Here is a 19792-nt window from a genome sequence, read left to right on the forward strand (position 1 = left end):
ATGGGCACATGCGTTTCTCATTCATAACTACAACCACTTTTAAGTATGAAAATGTGACTGCGCTACCAGACTCAATAGATTGGAGACAGAAAGAAGCAGTTAGACCCATCAAGAACCAATACTCTGTTGGAAAGGAGAAGGTTATAGAAAGTATTTGAGAGAAATGGAGGAGAAAATATTTGAAAGAATGCTAGTTTTTATTACTTGAGAAATGCTTTTGTTTTGGCTTCGTTGGATACTTTATAAATGACAACCTTTCTCCCATTTATAGGCTTCAAGGGAGAGTTCTAGATATATCAAGAAAGATTCCACACACTTCAAGAAAGAGTTCTACTTCACCCGACTACTTAGTTCTACACACTTCTTCCAATTAAATATTACTTCTACTTATTTCTACAATTCTCTAAAATTTTCTTTGAAGTAATAGCACAAACTTAATGGGCTTAACACTTGATTAATGAACTAAATCAAGTTTATATTATTCAACACCCCCCCCCCTAAACTATTTACCATTCCAAGTAAGATTCTTAACTTGATAAAGTCTTCTTGCTTGGGTGGCTTGGTGAAGATGTCAGCTACTTGGTCTTGAGACTTCACATATTCTGCATGTACATCCTTTCTTGCAATGCACTCCCTTATGTAGTTGTAATGGGTATCAATATGTTTGCTTTGATCATGGAACACTAGATTCTTTCTTAGAGCAATGGTTGACTTATTATCCACAAAGATCTTGGTCGACTCTTCTTGTGACGTGCCCAACTCTTTTAACAAATTGCTAAGCCAGCCTGCACAACAAACGCATGAAGTAGATGCTACATATTTTGCCTCACAGGTCGATTGTTCCTTTTATATAGCAAATAATTCGTTTTGCGGCCTTGAAATGAGTAGTGGTTGGAGTTTCCATGTATCGAATGATGAGTCCAATAGCATATTGAATGTTTGGTCTTGTGCACGTCAGATATCACAAACTACCCACCAAACTCTTTAAATTTGTAGCATCCACCTTTTCTGCTTCGTCAAACTTTGATAACTTCATTTTGCACTCCACCGGTGTTCCAATTGGTTGGCAACTATCCATCTTCAATTTCTTGAGCATCTCTTTTGCGTATTTTTGCTGTGAAATGAAGATTCCATCTTGCTTCTGCTTTACCTCAATCCCAAGATAGTATGACATTAGTCCAATATCGGTCATCTCGAACTCCTTGATCATTGCTTTCTTGAACTTTTCAAACATACTTGGATTACTTTCCATGAAGATCGAGTCATCCACATATATGCACACGATCATGATATCTCCATCTTTGATTTTGACATAAAGGGCATGCTCGTGTGAGCACTTTGTGAAGTTATTTTCATGGAAGTACTTGTCAACGCGACTATATCATACTCTCGGTGCTTGTTTTAGTCCATAAAGTGTCTTCTTTAGCTTAAGAACTTTGTCATCTTCTCCTTTCACCTTGTATCCCAATGATTACTCGATGTACACTTCTTCCTCGAGGACTTCATTCAAGAAGGTAGACTTCGCGTCCATCAGATGAATTCTCCACTTGTGTTGAGCTGCAACTGGAGCAAACACCTCATCATAATCAATCCCAACGTTTTGTAACTAGCCTTGCCTTGTATCTTTCAATTTCTCCCTTGGCATTCTTTTTTGTTTTGTACACCCACTTGATACCAATAGCCTTGTGCCCTTTTGGAAGGCAGACGCGCTCCCATGTGTCATTCTTCTCAATGGATTAAATTTCTTCGTCCATCGCATCTCTTCATCTTTTATCTTGCACGGCTTCTTCAAAGTCCACTGGTTCACAATCTATAAAGAGACAAAATAGTGTGATATTATCCAATCTCTCAGGTTGATCAAAAACATCTTGGACGGTTCTTGTGTGTGATAGAGCCCTTTCACTCTCAAGAGATGGCAAAGTGTCTCCGTGATTGGTTGATGTTGATGGGATGAGCTCTTGTTGAACATGTTGAGGTGTCTTTTCTTCATCAAGTGGAGATAAGAAGTTGTATTCATTTTCATGAGTCTCAAAGTCCCATTCTCCTTTTTCGTCGAACACCACATCTCGACTGATTACCATCTTCTTGTGTTTTGGGTTGTTCAACTTGTAACCCTTTGAGCTTGAATCATAACTGATGAAGATGAATCTCTCACTCTTGTTATAAAGTTTTTTTCTTCTCTCGTTTGAGACATAAACATGAGTTAAACTCCCAAAGACCCTTAAGCGAGAAATACCATGCTTTCTTTCACTTCATGCTTTTTGTGGTGTCTTTCCCATACACTTCTTGTCAGAGATCGATTGGAAAGATAAACTGCACACGCCACAACTTCTGCAAATAATGCATTTCTGATACCAGGTAAACGAAAACCCATTGTTGTATTGCTTTGAGGAGACAATTTTGAATGCTTTAGGGTTTGAATGTTATGTGCTGGTGCTAATGCCTGTAACCACAAATATATATAGATAAAGGAATATGTAATAAACCAATGGCTGCATGAGTTATTGGTGAATGAGGGCTATGAGATAAGAGTAGTGGGACCATCTTAGAGACAATGGCATGTGGTGTTGTATTGAGAACTTTCTCAAGAATCAGTGTAACATGTTACAGTAGTTAAGATAAAGTACATGAAAAAAAAATCAAAGTGGATCATATTGACAATTATTAAGGGGGCAGGGGCCATGAACTAATGGGTGCAAATTTTAGGCTGGTGGCGGTTAGAATTTTCCGTACATAAAAAATGTGGTTCATAGTGCCTCATGATCATGTATTCGGTATTGATTTTCCCTTTACCTCCCAAAACTTATTCAGAGCTGTCAATCAGTCACTGTGGTATTAGTTAGTAGATGGTAGATATGCATATCAATAGAACTGTCAGCTTACAATTATTTGATGAAACATGTGAGATTATTTGTTGTGTGGAGCAACAGAATACAATGGGTTTCCGCATACATGGTATTATTAGGTGGGCTTCGTCCCAAGCAGCCTCGTAAAGGGTTGAACTACCAAAAGGCTATCTTGCAGTCTATATTGGAGATAAGATGAGACGGTTCATGATTCCAGTATCATACTTGAACCAACCTTTAATTATTTCAAGAATAACTTAGTCAAGCAGAAGAACAATTCGGATATGATAATCCAATGGGTGGTCTAACAATACCATGCGAGGAGGATGAGTTCCTAAATGTTACTTCTCACTTGAATGACCTGTAACTCATGTTAATGTAGAGTGAGGTAGATTAGATGAGGCAAATTTAAACAGACGTATGATATTTTTCTATTCTGTACAGAATTTAAAACTTGTTGCCTGAATGAGAATGCCACACAAGACAGGGTGAAGTTAACGTTGAATACATTGTCACTGCACAAAAAACAAAAAAAAATGAAATACTGTAACTTCTGTCATTCTATAATGTTTTTTATCCCCTATTGTACAAAATGTCTTAACTGATCTATGTCAGTCTCCTAGTGTGAACTTTGTTGTCAATTCAAGCAAGAAGTTATATGCTGGAATACATCGTCACTGCATGGAATTGTGAGGCCGCCCATTGGATGATGATATCCAAAATCTTTCTCAGCTTGACTTAACAAGTCCTGGAATGAAGGTTGGTTCAAGTATGATACAGGAATCACAAACCGCCTCATTTTCTCTCCAACATAGACTGCAACATAGCCCTTCGGCACATCCATGACTTTTGAAGATGCTAATTTGTTTGCAGAAAATGATGTCTTCCGGATTCCAGGTAAACAAAAACCCATTGTTGTATGTGTTGAAACTTGTGAAGAGAGTGTCTGTTAGATATTAATTAGAAAAATAATAATAACAAGTTTTATGAGCCTTAAATTGTGGAAGATGAAAGTTGTAAGGTTGTGAGTTACAAAGTCTTGAATAAGCAATTATGTGAGCATTTAGTATTCTTGAATAAGCAAATAATGTGAGTGGTCACTCTATTTTAGTATAAATAGGGATCATACTCTTGTATTTTGTGTGTCAAATGAAATAAAATCTTCTTCTTCTTCCAACAAAGTGGCATCAGAGCTTGAGTTCTAGCGTGTTGAGAGAGAAACACTTTGTGAGTTGAGAGAGAAACACTTTGTGAGTTGAGAGATGGCAAGCAATGGCTTGAGTATGTTTCAATTCCCTCATCTTACCAAAGAGAATTATGATAATTGGTGTCGTCGCATGAAAGCCTTGTTAGGTTCTCAAGATGCATGGGAGATTGTAGAGAAAGGTTATGCCCAACCTCAAAATGAGGCTATTTTGTCACCAAATGAGAAGGAGACTTTGTTGAAGTCGAAGAAGAAGAATCAACAAGCACTTACTTTCATTCATCAAGGTTTGGATGAAGCTATGTTCGAATTGGTGTCAAATGCAACCACATCCAAAGAAGCATGGGAGATTTTGAAAACCTCCCTTGAAGGTGTTGATAAGGTAAAAAAGGTGCGCCTACAAACTCTACGTAGAGAGTTTGAATCATTGCATATGAAGGAATCTGAATCTATCTCAAATTTTGGCAACAAGGTGTTGGCTATTGTGAACCAAATGAAGCGTTATGGAGAAAATATGGAAGATGTTCGTGTGGTGGAAAAGATCCTTCGCTCCTTAATCGCTAAATTTAATTATGTGGTTTGTGCTATTGAAGAGTCTAAGGATTTAGACTCAATGACCGTAGACCAATTGATGGGTTCTCTTCAAGCCTATGAAGAAAGGTTCAATAGAAGACATGATGAGCCATTCGAGCAAGTCCTCAAAGCCAAAGCTTCTTTGAAAGAAAATGGAGGAGAAAGTAGTCAAAAAGCACGTGGACGTGGAAGAGGACGTGGTCGTGGACGTGGTCATGGCCAAGGAAGAGGAGGAAGAGGAGATCGTGATAATTTTGACAATAATGAATGGAGGAGCCATCAATCCACTAGAAGTCGTGGAAGAGGAAGAGGAAGAGGTAGAAACAATTATGAAAAAACATATGAAATGAGGTATGATAAATCTAATGTTGAATGTTTTAATTGTCATAAATATGGCCATTACTCTTGGGAGTGTAGAACAAATGTTGAAGAGAAGGTCAATCTTGTTGATGATAAAGAAGAAGTTGAAGAGTCAACACTACTACTATCACTTAATAATGGTGAGAAGGAAGACAAATGCTTATGGTATCTTGACAATGGAGCAAGCAATCACATGTGTGGATGCAAAGAGAAATTTGTAGAACTTGATGAGAAGGTGAAAGGAAATGTTTCTTTTGGAGATTCTTCCAAGGTGCAAATCCAAGGAAAAGGTACCATTTTAATTTCTTTAAAAGATGGTGCTCACAAATTAATCACGGATGTTTACTATGTTCCTAAACTAAAAAGCAATATTTTGAGTTTGGGACAACTTGTTGAAAAGGGGTATGAAATTCATATGAAAGATTGTTGTTTATGGCTTCTAGATAAAAATTCTAATTTGATTGCCAAGGTGTTTATATCAAGAAATAGAATGTTCACTTTGAACATTAAAACCAATGAAGCAAAATGTTTGAAGGCTAGCATAAAAAATGAATCATGGTGTTGGCATATGAGATTTGGGCACTTGAATTTTGGAGCACTAAAATCCTTAGGAGAGGAGAAGATGGTGAAAGGGATGCCTCAAATCAACCATCCTAATCAATTGTGTGAAGCATGTCTCCTTGGAAAGCATGCAAGAAGGAGTTTTCCAAAAGAAGCTAATTCAAGAGCAAAGGAGCCTCTCCAACTTGTTTACACCGATGTGTGTGGCCCAATCAATCCTCCTTCATGTGGTAACAATAAATATTTCTTGCTTTTTATTGATGTTTATAGTAGAAAAACTTGGGTTTATTTTCTAAAGCAAAAATCTGAGGCATTTGTAGCTTTTAAAAATTTTAAAGCTCTTGTGGAAAAGGAGAGTGGTTATGTAATCAAAGCTCTAAGATCCGATAGAGGTTGCGAATTCACATCAAAAGAATTTATTGAATTTTGTGAAAAATATGGGATTCGTCGCCCTCTAACGGTTCCTAGATCTCCACAACAAAATGGGGTAGCGGAGAGAAAAAATAGAACTATTCTTAATATGACTAGATGTATGTTGAAGGCTAAAAATATGCCAAAGGAATTTTGGGCCGAAGCTGTTGCATGTGCCGTTTATTTGTCCAATCGCTCCCCAATAAAGAATGTCAAAGACCAAACACCACAAGAAGCATGGAGTGGAGTGAAGCCAAGAGTTGATCACTTGAGAGTATTTGGGAGCATTGCATATGCTCATGTACCCGACCAAGGAAGATTCAAGCTTGATGATCGGAGTGAGAAACATGTGTTCATTGGCTATGATGCAAGCTCAAAAGGCTACAAATTGTACAATCCAAACAATGGAAAGACAATTGTGAGCCGAGATGTCAAGTTCTATGAAGAAGGCACATGGAATTGGGAGGAGAAAGAAGACACTTATGATTTTTTCCCGTACTTTGAAGAAATGGATGAAGAAGCCTTGACTCCAAATGATTCAACTCCAGCACTTTCACCAACTCCTTCAACCAATGAAGCATCATCATCTTCCGAAGGGAGTTCAAGTGAAAGGCCAAGAAGAATGAGAAATATTCAAGAATTATATGATGAAACTGAAGTTATAAATGATTTGTTTTGTCTTTTTGTTAACAGTGAACCCTTAAACTTTGATGAAGCAATGAAAGACAAAAGGTGGAGACAAGCCATGGAAGAAGAAATCAAAGCCATTGAGAAGAACAACACTTGGGAGTTATCAAGCCTTCCCAAAGGTCATGAAGCAATTGGAGTCAAATGGGTGTTCAAAATCAAGAAGAATGCAAAAGGAGAGGTTGAGAGACACAAAGCAAGACTTGTAGCTAAAGGTTATAAGCAACAATATGGAGTTGATTATGATGAAGTGTTTGCACTGGTTGCCCGCATGGAAACCATTCGTCTTCTTATTTCCTTGGCAGCTCAAATGAAGTGGAGAATTTTTCAGCTTGATGTAAAATCGGCATTTCTAAATGGCTATCTTGAAGAAGATGTCTATGTTAAACAACCAATGGGTTTTGTCATCGAAGGTCAAGAAGGAAAAGTCTTGAAATTGAACAAGGCGTTGTATGGTCTAAAGCAAGCACCGAGGGCATGGAATACTCGCATTGACAAGTACTTCCAAGACAATGGGTTTGTTCGTTGTCAAAATAAGTATGCTCTTTATGTTAAAACTTTTAATAATGGTGATGTCTTATTTATTTGTCTTTATGTGGATGACCTTATCTTTACCGGCAATAACCCAAATTTGTTTGAAGACTTCAAGGAGTCCATGTCTCGTGAATTTGATATGACAGATATGGGACTCATGTCATATTACTTGGGAATGGAAGTGAAGCAAACGGAGAATGGTATCTTTGTCTCACAAGAAAGGTACACAAAAGAAGTGTTGAAGTAATTTAATATGCTTGATTGCAATCCCGTGAACACACCTATGGAAGGTGGCTTGAAGTTATCAAAGTTTGATGAAGGAGAGAAGGTAGACTTCACGATCTTCAAGAGTCTTGTGGGGAGTTTAAGGTATCTAACCAATACAAGGCCCGATATTCTATATGCGGTGGGAGTTGTGTGTCGCTTTATGGAGGCTCCTACCTCTCCTCATCTAAAAGCCGCAAAAAGAATTCTTCGTTACTTGAAAGGTACAATTGATTTTGGATTGTTTTATTCTCCCTCCAATAACTATAAGCTTGTGGGATTTTGTGATAGTGATTTTGCCGGAGATGTTGATGATAGAAAAAGTACTACCGGATTTGTATTTTTTATGGGTGATTGTGTTTTTACATGAAGTTTTAAGAAGCAAGGCATTGTGACACTTTCTACTTGTGAAGCCGAGTATGTAGCTGCAACTTCTTGCACATGTCATGCCATTTGGCTAAGAAGATTGTTGGAGGAACTTCAGTTGTTGCAAAAGGAAAGCACAAAGATCTATGTTGATAATAGATCTGCACAAGAGCTTGCCAAGAATCCGGTGTTCCATGAACGAAGTAAGCATATAGATACAAGGTATCATTTCATTAGAGAGTGCATTACCAAGAAAGAAGTAGAATTGACTCATGTGAAAACTCAAGATCAAGTTGCAGATATTTTCACCAAGCCTCTCAAATTTGAAGATTTTCGAAGATTGCGAGCAAGACTTGGTGTGCAGAAGAATTTTTCAATTAAGGGAGGATGTTAGATATTAATTAGAAAAATAATAATAACAAGTTTTATGAGCCTTAAATTGTGGAAGATGAAAGTTGTAAGGTTGTGAGTTACAAAGTCTTGAATAAGCAATTATGTGAGCATTTAGTATTCTTGAATAAGCAAATTATGTGAGTGGTCACTCTATTTTAGTATAAATAGGGGATCATACTCTTATATTTTGTGTGCCAAATGAAATAAAATCTTCTTCTTCTTCCAACAGTGTCAAATAAGACTTGTAAAGAAGATGGAAATTTTTGAACTCTAAATTCTCTAGGATGTGAATGATTTTTGTTGTGCTAAATCCTTGCAGACATGAATATATATAGAAGAAAGAATATGTAAGAAATCGTTTGCTAGATGTATGATTAAGGGGGAAGGCAATCAGATGTGTCATGGGACCGACAGGGAGACAGGGGCATATGGTGTTGCCTTAGAGGACTTTCTCATGAAATACCTAACATGTTATAGTAGATATAATGTCAAACCCTAGAAATATAATGGTCTATGATCTTTCGCTATGTGTTGCCTTATGATTCATCGTCCAGGAAATTTCTTCCAGCTGTCTATTTTCACAGCCTGTACTCTAGTATAACTAACGTGATGAAAACATCTCCAAAGCATGTCTTCAAAAGTATGGAATACCAATTAATGCATTAAAAAAAAGTTAGGATTCACTTAGGCACGTCTCATTTAGTTAGAAGTTGACGCTTTAAGTTGCCCATTGTTTGATAAGGTGATGTTACATACGTCTACACAACTTTAGCAAAGGACAAGGACATATGGAGCTGTCCTAAAGGATTTCATAGATCCAAAACAGTGGAAATATGATGAGGACCAACATTGAATGCATCATATTATCAGGCATCGTGAACCACATTTTTTTGCACGTCAAATACTAAGCAACACTACATGAACTTTGCATAAATGAAACTTCTGGCCCCCACCACACTGAATAAGCTAGTGTTGACAAGATCATATTACATTTTCTTTTTTCATAGAAGCAGAAGGTGGGCCGTGAATTATCTACAATATAATGTTACGTTAATTCTATGGAAAGTGCTCTAAGACAACACCACATGCTATGTCTCTCATTCGGTCCCATGACTCCGATCTCGTATTCCTTCTTCAGCAATAATTCAAGTACCCAATTAATGGTTTCTTGCAAATCTTTCTATCTATATATATTCGTGGCTGCAACCGTTTTAGAGCAACAGACATCATTCACATCCTAAGGCATTTAAAATTCTAAGGAAACTTAAACTATTCTCTTCTCAAATCAATACTACAATGGGTTTTCGCTTACCTGGTATCAGAAAGTCATTATTCGCAGCAAATCAAGCATCTTCAAAAGCGGTGGATGCACCAAAGGGTTATCTTGCAGTCTATGTTGGAGAGAAAATGAAGCGGTTTGTGATTCCTGTTTCATACTTGAACCAACCTTCATTCCAGGACTTGTTGAGTGAAGCTGAGGAAGAGTTTGGATATGATCATCCCATGGGTGGCCTCACAATTCCTTGCAGTGAAGATACCTTCCAACGTATAACTTCTTTCTTGAATTGACCATAATTCTCGTAGTTTAGGAGTACTGACATAGCTTAGAGGAGACATTTTGTACGTGTTCTCAAAATGTATAGATCCCCCTTTGTCACGAGAGTTGGAAAAAATACATAATATATTAGTTTTTTGTTTAATTACAATGATTTCAACAACTCGAGCTTTGCTTCTCTTTACTCTATGTTTATTAGTTTCAATCTCGCCTTCTCTCTGTATGTGCCAGATAGGTTGAATTATGTTAGAAAACGAGACTTTATGATAAATTTCAAATCAGTATTAGAACACACTTGTTTCCTAAGAAGGGTATTGCGGAAGTATTTTCCCTAGGACCAAAGAGGGATAAAATTACTTAGGAGAAACAGAACATATTCAATTAGTAATTATACATATCAAATTAAAATTTTGATCTATGCATCGCCCTATAAACACACAAGGAAATTTTCCTGACAAAGAAAGTGCAAAATAAAATTGGACTTGGCTTCAAGGTTTATTTTCTTCCTTGAATAGACGTAGACTACTCTTGTGACAAAAGCTTTCCCTTATACGAGTCACAAATGGTATGGCTCATAATCTCTAACCCTATATGGGGAGAAGTGGACGAACCAATGATTTTACATAACTTCTTTCTATTAGATAAAAGTTGAAACTATGAGCATACAATGCATAAAGCATAGCACGAAAATGCGTTGCGGGTTTCTTGTTGGGATCACGGACACACATGAAAATACATTAGGGAAGTAGTAATTAACAAGCTTATCAAGGTTGCTTAATATCTCCAACAGAATTACTGCAATTAATCCATAATATTTATAATTAGCTGACAGTCGGATCATGCTGATATATATCAATAAGTTAAATTTGATAGTGATACTGTTGTATATATTAAACTACATTGAGATTTGGCAAAAGCAAAAAGCTATTAAACATTGTCTTGTGTTGCATTCTCATTCAGGAAACAGGTTTCAACTTCTGTACAAAACAGAAAATTCTTACAATAAAAGAAGACGGCTTCTGTTCAAATTTGCCTCATCTGATCTGTCTGTGTCTCCATTAGCATGATTTACAGGTCATTCAAGTGACACGTGACAGTTAGGAACTCATCCTTCTTACATGGTATTGTGAGACCACCCATTGGGTGCTCATACCCGAATTCTTCCTCAGCTTGATTCAACATATCATGAAAGGAAGGCTTGCTCAAGCATGATATGCGATAACAAACCGCTTCATTTTCTCTCCAACATAGACGGTAAGGTAGCCTTTGGCACCTCCACGGCAAGTATAAGCTTGGATAAACATGTTGCTGTAATTTTTTTATATATTTGTTTTGTTTGCTCCTTTGTTTATTTGACCTCCTACCACAGGTTTTTTTTAATAGTGTATTAAAAAGTGAATTTGCATTATTTGCTTTTCTATATTTATTTGATCTCACCTGTCTTATTTATTAATTTAAGGTATTAAAAACTACTGTATAAATGTAAGTATATATAAATTAAGGTCAAAACTCTCACAAAAGTAAGTATAGGCTTGTATCATGCTTTTAAGACTTAGTGATCCGTGGGATGCGCGGATTTGATAGATAAACTAATTGAGTAATTTATTTGACGGCTGAATGAAAAGTAAATTTCAATATATTAACAACTGACCTATGAAGCATCGACACCGACACGGACACCGGACACGACACGGACACGTGGACACCTGTAATGTTCAAAATGTAGGACACGGACACGGCTATATATATATAAAAAAAATTAAATAAAATAAAATTACATAAAATTAAATATGAGTGATATGCATAAAAGATCTAAATTAAAAATCAAGATTTATATATTCATCATCATCTAAAAAGAACTTTTCCTATGATAATGAGTCACAAAAAAATACTAAGAGACCTCATTATACAATTTGTACGCTTTGTTTTTTTACAAAAAAAAAAATTATAAAGCAAGATGATGAATTAGCAACTTCAAGTCTTCAAGAATTCCACAAGTTAGCAATCATCATTGAAAAGAACACTTTCTAACTCTGGTTCATCTAAAGACAAACTAGCAATTTCAAGAATACCACAATCATTAAGTGATCCAAAATCATCTCCGGCTACATCCCACATTTTAGTTTCCTCTTGATGATATTGTGGAGTATTCCTTGAGAGAAGTCATAAGTTGCTATGAACAAATATTAAATCTTCAGCTCTATGTGGTGCCATCTTGTTTCTCTTTAAAGAATGGATGAATGAATATGTACTCCAATTCCTTTCACAACATGAAGATGAACAAGGTTGCGCAAGTAGCTTAAGGGCAACCTTTTGAAGTATTGGAGCATTAATGCCATGAACTAGCCACCAAGCTTTTGGATCCATTTGACCTCTATCATTTAAAGAATCAAGATCATCAAAACCTTCTCTTCCATCCGAGAAGTTGGCAAACTCAATATTCACTTTCCTCCTTACATCCACATCAAGAAAGAACCTCTTGAAGCATTTTAATCTTTCACGAGTGAGTTCCAAGTCTTGATGTGGAGGAACTCGATTAGAATCTTCACTTAGTCATTCATGACTATAATATCTATAAGTAAAAAGAAATATATACATGATTAAAATTTATGTAATTCTAAAAAAAACGTAAGTAAAAAAGTATAGAGTTAATTACCTTGGATTTAAGGAATGAGCTAAACAATGGAGAGGAGTGCTACTCTTAGTCCAACGGTCAATTAATATGGAGTGCACTACCTCATAAAAGGTTGATCCTTCACTCTCCTCCTTTCTCTCATATTGATATATGGCATTATTTACCTTTTCAATCATTGAATCCCACATTTCATATACTAGATGGAGAGATGAAGCTTCTGTATCAGTTCTTCTAAGAACATCATAGATAGGACTAGTGAAAGAAAGAATATAATCAACCTTATCCCACCATTTATCATCCAACAAAGTATCTTTTACAAATTTAGCCTTTGCAACATCATCTTCCTTATAAGAAGACCATTGGTCACTAATGACCATCTCTTGGAGTCATTTCTTCAATTGCTTGAATCTCTTGAGCATTACAATAGTGGAGGCAAATCTTGTTGGAGCAATGGATAGTAATTTCAATGAATTGAATAAATTGAAAATTGATAGTCTCATAGAGTGACTCATGACAAAAATTTTCACAAACATTGCATCATCCGCAATTTGGGTGATCCAAGAACATTCTTCATAAATAACATTGTTTTTTTCTGTATTCTTGGTTGCACATATGTTCTTCAAAGCAAGATTTAATGTGTGGACAACACATGAAGTCCAATAGATGGAAGGAAACTCAGCCTCAATTATTAAACCTGCTGCTTTACAAACGACTGCATTATCCGTCACTATTTGCACAACATTTGAGTGACCAACCTCCATAATTACCTCCCTCATAAGTTTGGAAATGAAATCCTTGTCTTTGATCTCATTTGAACAATCGATGGCCATTAAAAACATTGGTCCACTCTCTGTGACAGCCATGAAATTAATAAGAGATCTTCTTTGCGGGTCACTCCATCCATCACTAACAATGCTCACACCCTTCTGGCTCCATGCATTTTTAATTGGTTGTAACAAGTTCTCCACATGTCTCCTCTCATTTTGAAGTAATGTTGTCCTTAATTTATTATAACCTGGAGGTTGGTAACCACTGATCTGATTGTTGGCGGCATAGGCAAACGCCTTCCTATAATGAGGATTTCTTGCTAAATGAAAAGGCAGCCCCGAAGAGTAAAACATCCTAGCAATTTCATGATCAAGTGTCTCTCTAGCTTGCAAATTAAAGGCGTTTTCTACAGTTGATGTCTTTCTCTTTTTTGGATCAACACCAAGAGTGTTTGTATCCATTTGGTGTTGAGTAGAAACCGGAGGCAATGATACAGATTTTGTTTTTGACTTCTCCACCCTTAATGTTGTCTCATTGTCTATCTTCTTCAAATCTATAAGTCTGTCAATTGTTACCTTTTGACAAACTCTAACTCCCTTTCCAGTCATCTTCAACAAGTGTGCCCTCACTCTAGTGTAAGATCCATTAAAGGTAAAATCACAAATATTGCATTTTATCTCATAATTTCCACCACCACCTACACTTTTTATCTTTGTAACATAGGTCCATAAAGGTTTGGTATCATCATCTTGTTCTTTAGCTTGACTAGGACTAGAAGCACTCATCTCTACAACAATTTAAAAAAATTAAAAATCAATGTAAACAATTCCTAAGTAAAAAACAAACAACAAAAGCAATTTCTAATCAATGTTGTTCTTGTCTTATTGGCCATGTGGTAGCTTAATTTTATTCAAAATAGGACTATTCAAAATAATTTTAGTTTTTGTAAATTATATTTGTTTTATTTTTTATTTTTAAACAATTTAGATACTTTTTTAGCAAATAATTTTTTTAAGAATAAATAAGAAAATAAAAAAATCACAAAACTCAAGGCTTTATTTTTTATTTGCTAACAAGCTACAATAAAATAATAAAAGTTAAGGTAGGGGAAACTGAATAGTATATTTCAATTGATGCCCCACACCTACTCGGACTTGTATAATAATAATCTTTGTGCTGTACTTTAAAGCTCCATTATTATTTGTGTTTTTATTTTCCATCTTCATTTATTATTTTTAATATTTTCTGTATAATTTTTTTAAAACCAAAAAACAGATTTAAACTAATGTGACAATTTTATAATTAAAAAGTAAATAAAAAAATAAAAACACAAGTAAACCCTTAAAATTTTAATTGAAGAAAAAGTAAAATTTCAATCCTACAAAAATATGTTAACATCCACCCATTTATTTTATTTAGAAAATATGATAATTGTTGTAAAGTGCTTGAGGCCACCTTTAAACATTTGATTCAAATGGCACAACTTTTATTTAGAAAATATGATCATTGTTGTAACGTACTTGAGGGCTGAGGCTACCTTTGAATTGAATTATTAAGATAATGCTAATAAAATGAAAAAGAATGATAAAAGAGGAACGTATTTACTATCTTCATAATTTATATCAAATGGCACAACAAAACAAAAAGTATCTAAATAAAATAATAAAAATAAACTCTCTTGTAACCAGTGCACATGGCATTGGGTATTGGGTACCACTGCACATGGAAAGAGAAAGGGAGAGAATACCATAAAACCAGAAACCATACAGCACAAAAGCATCAATTGAAATTAGAAATTTAGAAACCATAAAACCAGGCAAAAGCATCAACGGAACGGGGAAATAACAGAGGCGAGAGAGAAAACTCAGAAACATGGAGGCGATGGAGCAGATGAGATCATGAGAAAACTCAGAAAAGAAAGAAGGACTTACCTGCAAAGGTGGAAACAGAGGCGGCGACGTGGAGGTTTGTTTGCGGCAAGGAGAAGACGTGATTTTCATTTTAGGTAAGTATTTTTTAAATAAATAATAAAATATTTGGTTGGGCCGCGTTTGGACGCGCGTGTCCACTTGTTGGGCCGCGTCCGATCACGCGTTTCCTGCATCCAACCGTGTCCGGCGACAGCGGTGGCAACGGACTCTGCGTTGCACCCGTTTGTGTGTCCGGTGCGTCTCCGACGCGGGACGCGGCACTTCGGCGGCGTGTCCGTGTTTCATTGCAACTGACTAATATGTAGAGCAATATAGTAGCAGCAAACCAGTATTAGTGTATCCGTAAATAGAGCAACCATCTTTCCATGATGTTCAATATGATGCTAACAATAAACTATTTTTGCTTGTGAAGTTATGAAGTTAGTGTGCTTTTAGCCTAGAATGCAATAGAAATTCAATATGTATCTTTAAAAATACCAATAAGTTTAATATCAATATACAAATATATAGAAATATAAATACAGAATAGAAGATAGAAGATTACGGTACTTTAACGGAAGAAAGGAAACAAAAATAGAAGATACAAGATTATCTTATTTTATTTTTTTCCAAGATAGAACCTTTTAGTTCCGTGATATTCCCCCCAAAAATGGTGAATTGCATCTGAAATTGGGTGTTTCTATAATGCCCTATTGATAGAAAAAAGAACCTGAATTGTCCTCTCATGGATATTTCATAAAGAACCCGGATTGCCTGATGCGCGGGTGTTTCTTATCATTTGCTTGAGCAGTGAATGTTGGAAGCATTACGTATCATTGAGGAGTGAAAGCCTGAGATTGACAATGAAATAACACGTAACCAAATATGCTGATGTGACAAAAATTAATAAAATGATGTGAGTGTAGCTTATTAGCTTAGAAATCTATAGTATATACATATAAAAATGATTTATAACAGAAATCTATACACATCATATTTTTTAAGAGTTTTGATTCCCTAAATTGAATTATAATGATTGTTATGATTAATTGATTGCAATCTATTTTTTATAATTGTAATTTTAAAATAATAATTAATTATTTTAAAGTATATTTTATAATTAATTGATGCAAATTATGATAATAAGTCAATAATATATATATATATATATATATATATATATATATATATATATATATATATTTCTTTTTTTTTTATAGAGGAGCCTAAATCAATTATTACTTTAACGTGTACATAAACACTGCTCCGATTAAAATTATGGAAGACAAAATAAAACTAACTACTTTTCATTCTTGACAACTAATGATCAAATTTGTAATTAATGAGTTTTAAATAATTATTTTCATACTAAGACCGATGTTAAAAATAAAATTAAAGAACATCAATTTTTATTTTTTATGATCTTGGCATGTAACTTAAGTTAAAGATCTTGTTTTTACATAAAGTTAAAACTCCTTTAAACTTACTTAGTAATTAGTTTTAGTAATGTTCATAAGTCACAAATAATATATGTGGGTAAATTCGATAGTCATGTGCTAATAATGTAAAACATTTTTACATTATTATCCGATCACAATTCAATGTTAGTATAAATTTTAAAATAGTTATTTTAAAATCAATAAATTTATCATATATGATAGATTGTAATTGGATAATGATGTAAAACATTTTACACAGTAAGTATATAACTCTCTCTCTCTCTCTCTCTCTCTCTATATATATATATATATATATATATATATATATATATATATATATATATATATATATATATATATATATATATATACACACACACACATGTGTTCTTTAAATTAAATTTTAGTGTGTTTTAAAATATTATAATTGCAACAAAAATATTATAATTTCATTAGTCCACTACATATATAATCAATTATATATCCATAATGGCCAACAATTAGTAAGAATTAAAACATTACACGTTACAATCTATGGTTAAAATAAAAATAATTTAAATTGCAAATAATTAGTATTATAAATTTAAAAATATATATTTATATTTTTTTTATAAATAATGTTTACCCGTGCATGGCACGAGTCATATCTATTAGCATGAAGAGTATATCCCTCCTTCTTTATATCAATTTGTCTTAATAATTTTATCATATTATTATTATTATTATTATGTTTTTAAGTAAAATCACTTCTAAGTTTAGGAAATTAGATGAAATTTGCTCTTTGAGAATTAAGTCATCCTAGGGTTGTTTGTCTTTTAAATTTTATGTTTGTTTTAGGGGACAATGTTTTTTTTCCTTTTTTTTTTATCTATTAGCGTGAAGAGTATATCCCTGCTTCTTTATATCAATTGGTCTTGATAATTTTATCCTGATATTATTATTATTATTATTATTATTATTATTATTATTATTATTATTATTGTAGCAACTCTCATGTTACCAAGTTAAATTCTTGATTAATGACTATGTTTTTAAGTAAAATCACTTATAAGTTTAGGAAATTATATGAAAATTTACTCGCTAAGAACTAAGTCATTCTGTAGTTAGTTATTCTAGCTTAGTCATTGTTAATGCGATAGGAAGTAGTGGCTTGCACTTGAAGGTGCAACCTTAAAATTCAAACATTCTACAGTTAGTTATTTTAACTTAGTCATTAACTAGTTCTTTTATTTATACAAACTGACCCAGGTGTGCTAGTTGTATACGCTGGATTTGGTTCTCTAATGATCACTACTTGCATCAGCTATTTGTCTCATTCACAGGTGAATTTTCTGTCATTGTTTGAGTTTGATCATTTTTTCTCCATATTGCTCCTTTTTCACAAGTGATAATTGTTGGTTAATTTGAAAAAATCGAGATGATACTGGATAAATTTGAAGTCGTGTATAACACTTTCAGATTGAATCAAATTTCGGGGTTCAACCAAAATTGTTCAATCGGATAAAATAAGAAGATTATAATTCAAGAGTTTTGTTTTGGTCTTGTATGTTTTGTCACCCGTTATGCTTTCTGAATCAGAATGATTATTTATGATCAAAGAACAGGTGGTTTTTGGCGGTTGATGGAAGTTATTTCTTTTTAAAAACTGTCGTTGATAGAAGTTTTAGTAACTTCCATGTAACTTCCAACCGTTGATGGAAGTTTTAGTAACTTCCATGTAACTTCCAAAATTTGCCTAAACCGAACATCTCGTTATTACATTAAAACAAGCGTGCACTCTTATTTTAACATAATAATGAGATCAATTACACTAAAATGTCCAACAATAATTACTTCTTTTCTTGACCAAGAAAACAAGTGTAATGACTTTGTTTGGCTAAATAATAATGCTATATCATCTGAAAATTTCCTTTGAAAGAATTGTTAACGTGCCACATACATTTTGAACGAATAGCATGATTTATATGACTAAAGAAATCAAATCCTTGACATTTAATGCATGATTGGACTAGAAATGAAAATTTGCAAATAACGTTGTTATCTTGCAGCTTAAAACTTCTATTATTCATATTCAATTGTATATTTTTGACATGCTAGTAATTTATTTCTTGGTCAGATATAGGCTTTACAAGATGATATAACAGTCTTCATTGGAGGGAAGACTAACAAAGCAAAGATGGAATTTAAAGGTTAATTATTATGTCTTTTTAAATTACCACATATTAATTGGTAATGTTTATTAATTAATTTTTTATTGAACATAGTTAACCAATTAAATGTTTATTATTCCTAGTTTACCAATAATTTCTCTTCTTTAAAATTGCTAGTTTTGTTCAACCCAATGAGATTATGCTCAGACTACTCAAGCATGCGGCAATGCACGGGTAACATTAATAAATGAGGTGCAGGACCGTGCTACAAATTTATGGATGCTTTGAATGTGGTGCTGTGTACGACAAAGTTGCATATATTTTCTTATTATTTTATAAAAAATTAATACAATAAATTTATTGATTTTGTATAAATTAAATTACATAGTAGTAGTTTTATATTCTATTAGTTCATATTGTTTTATATTTATATCTTAATTATAATATCTTATAATGAATTACTTATGATTTAATTTATAATATGAGAAGATATATAAATAAAGGAAGAAGAAAAATAAACAAATTTCTTTGTAAAATAATTTATGAAGTAAAAAAAAATAACCAGAGGAATTGAATATGTTGTATGGTTTTTTTTTTAGTTTTTTTTTAAAAAAAACACATTCTAAGATGATTCTCTAAAAAAGCATTTTAGAATGTTTACATTCTAAGACGGTTTTCCAAAAAAATCGTCTTAAAATCCTAAATTTATTTTAATTTTTTAAAAAATATATTAAAAAACTGTCTTAGAATGGTTATTTTCCTGAGAATCATCTTAGAATGTGTAGTTTTTCTAGGACAATTTTTTTAAGAACCATAATAAAAAGGTTTAACTTTCTACTACAAAGACGGTTCAAAACTGTCTTTAAAAGTGTAATAGAACCATTGTAGAATTATTTTTTTACAGTAGTGCATACATTCTAGTTATATATATAAATAGATAAATAAATTATCTAGTGGACATTTTAAGAATGAGAACTACAAATCTAGGTGAAGCATTCACACAGAAATAATAAAGATGAAAAGTTAATTTAATGGTTACTTGATTGCTTAAAAAAATCACGTATATTTATTATTTTTAATTTTAACCATTCAAATATCATCTAATGGTTTATTAGAGACATTTTATACAGAATAAA

General features: G+C 33.6%; 3 protein-coding genes and 1 long non-coding RNA gene across 4 annotated transcripts; 2 read left to right on the forward strand and 2 right to left on the reverse strand.

Moving 5' to 3' along the window:
* Positions 1-961: 961 nt before the first annotated feature.
* On the reverse strand, positions 962-1288 carry LOC106795280 (uncharacterized mitochondrial protein AtMg00810-like). Its single transcript, XM_014764694.1, has one exon. The coding sequence runs from the start codon at positions 1286-1288 to the stop codon at positions 962-964; it is 327 nt and encodes a 108-aa protein (XP_014620180.1).
* An 8113-nt stretch (positions 1289-9401) lies between these two features.
* Positions 9402-9917, forward strand: LOC100797634 (auxin-induced protein 6B-like). The gene has a single exon (XM_003539931.5). The coding sequence runs from the start codon at positions 9496-9498 to the stop codon at positions 9766-9768; it is 273 nt and encodes a 90-aa protein (XP_003539979.1). The 5' UTR covers positions 9402-9495; the 3' UTR covers positions 9769-9917.
* Positions 9918-12775: 2858 nt separating this feature from the next.
* LOC112998554 (uncharacterized) lies at positions 12776-13942 on the reverse strand. The gene has a single exon (XM_026124666.1). It carries the CDS (start codon positions 13940-13942, stop codon positions 12776-12778), a length of 1167 nt encoding a protein of 388 aa, XP_025980451.1.
* A 925-nt stretch (positions 13943-14867) lies between these two features.
* LOC102666457 (uncharacterized) lies at positions 14868-18972 on the forward strand. The gene is made up of 4 exons (XR_417115.4): positions 14868-15162; positions 17755-17828; positions 18623-18695; positions 18834-18972. It is a non-coding gene; the product is annotated as an uncharacterized lncRNA (long non-coding RNA).
* Positions 18973-19792: the final 820 nt, after the last annotated feature.

The sequence above is a fragment of the Glycine max genome, chromosome 12, assembly GCF_000004515.6.
Source record: "Glycine max cultivar Williams 82 chromosome 12, Glycine_max_v4.0, whole genome shotgun sequence".
Taxonomy (NCBI): domain Eukaryota; kingdom Viridiplantae; phylum Streptophyta; class Magnoliopsida; order Fabales; family Fabaceae; genus Glycine; species Glycine max.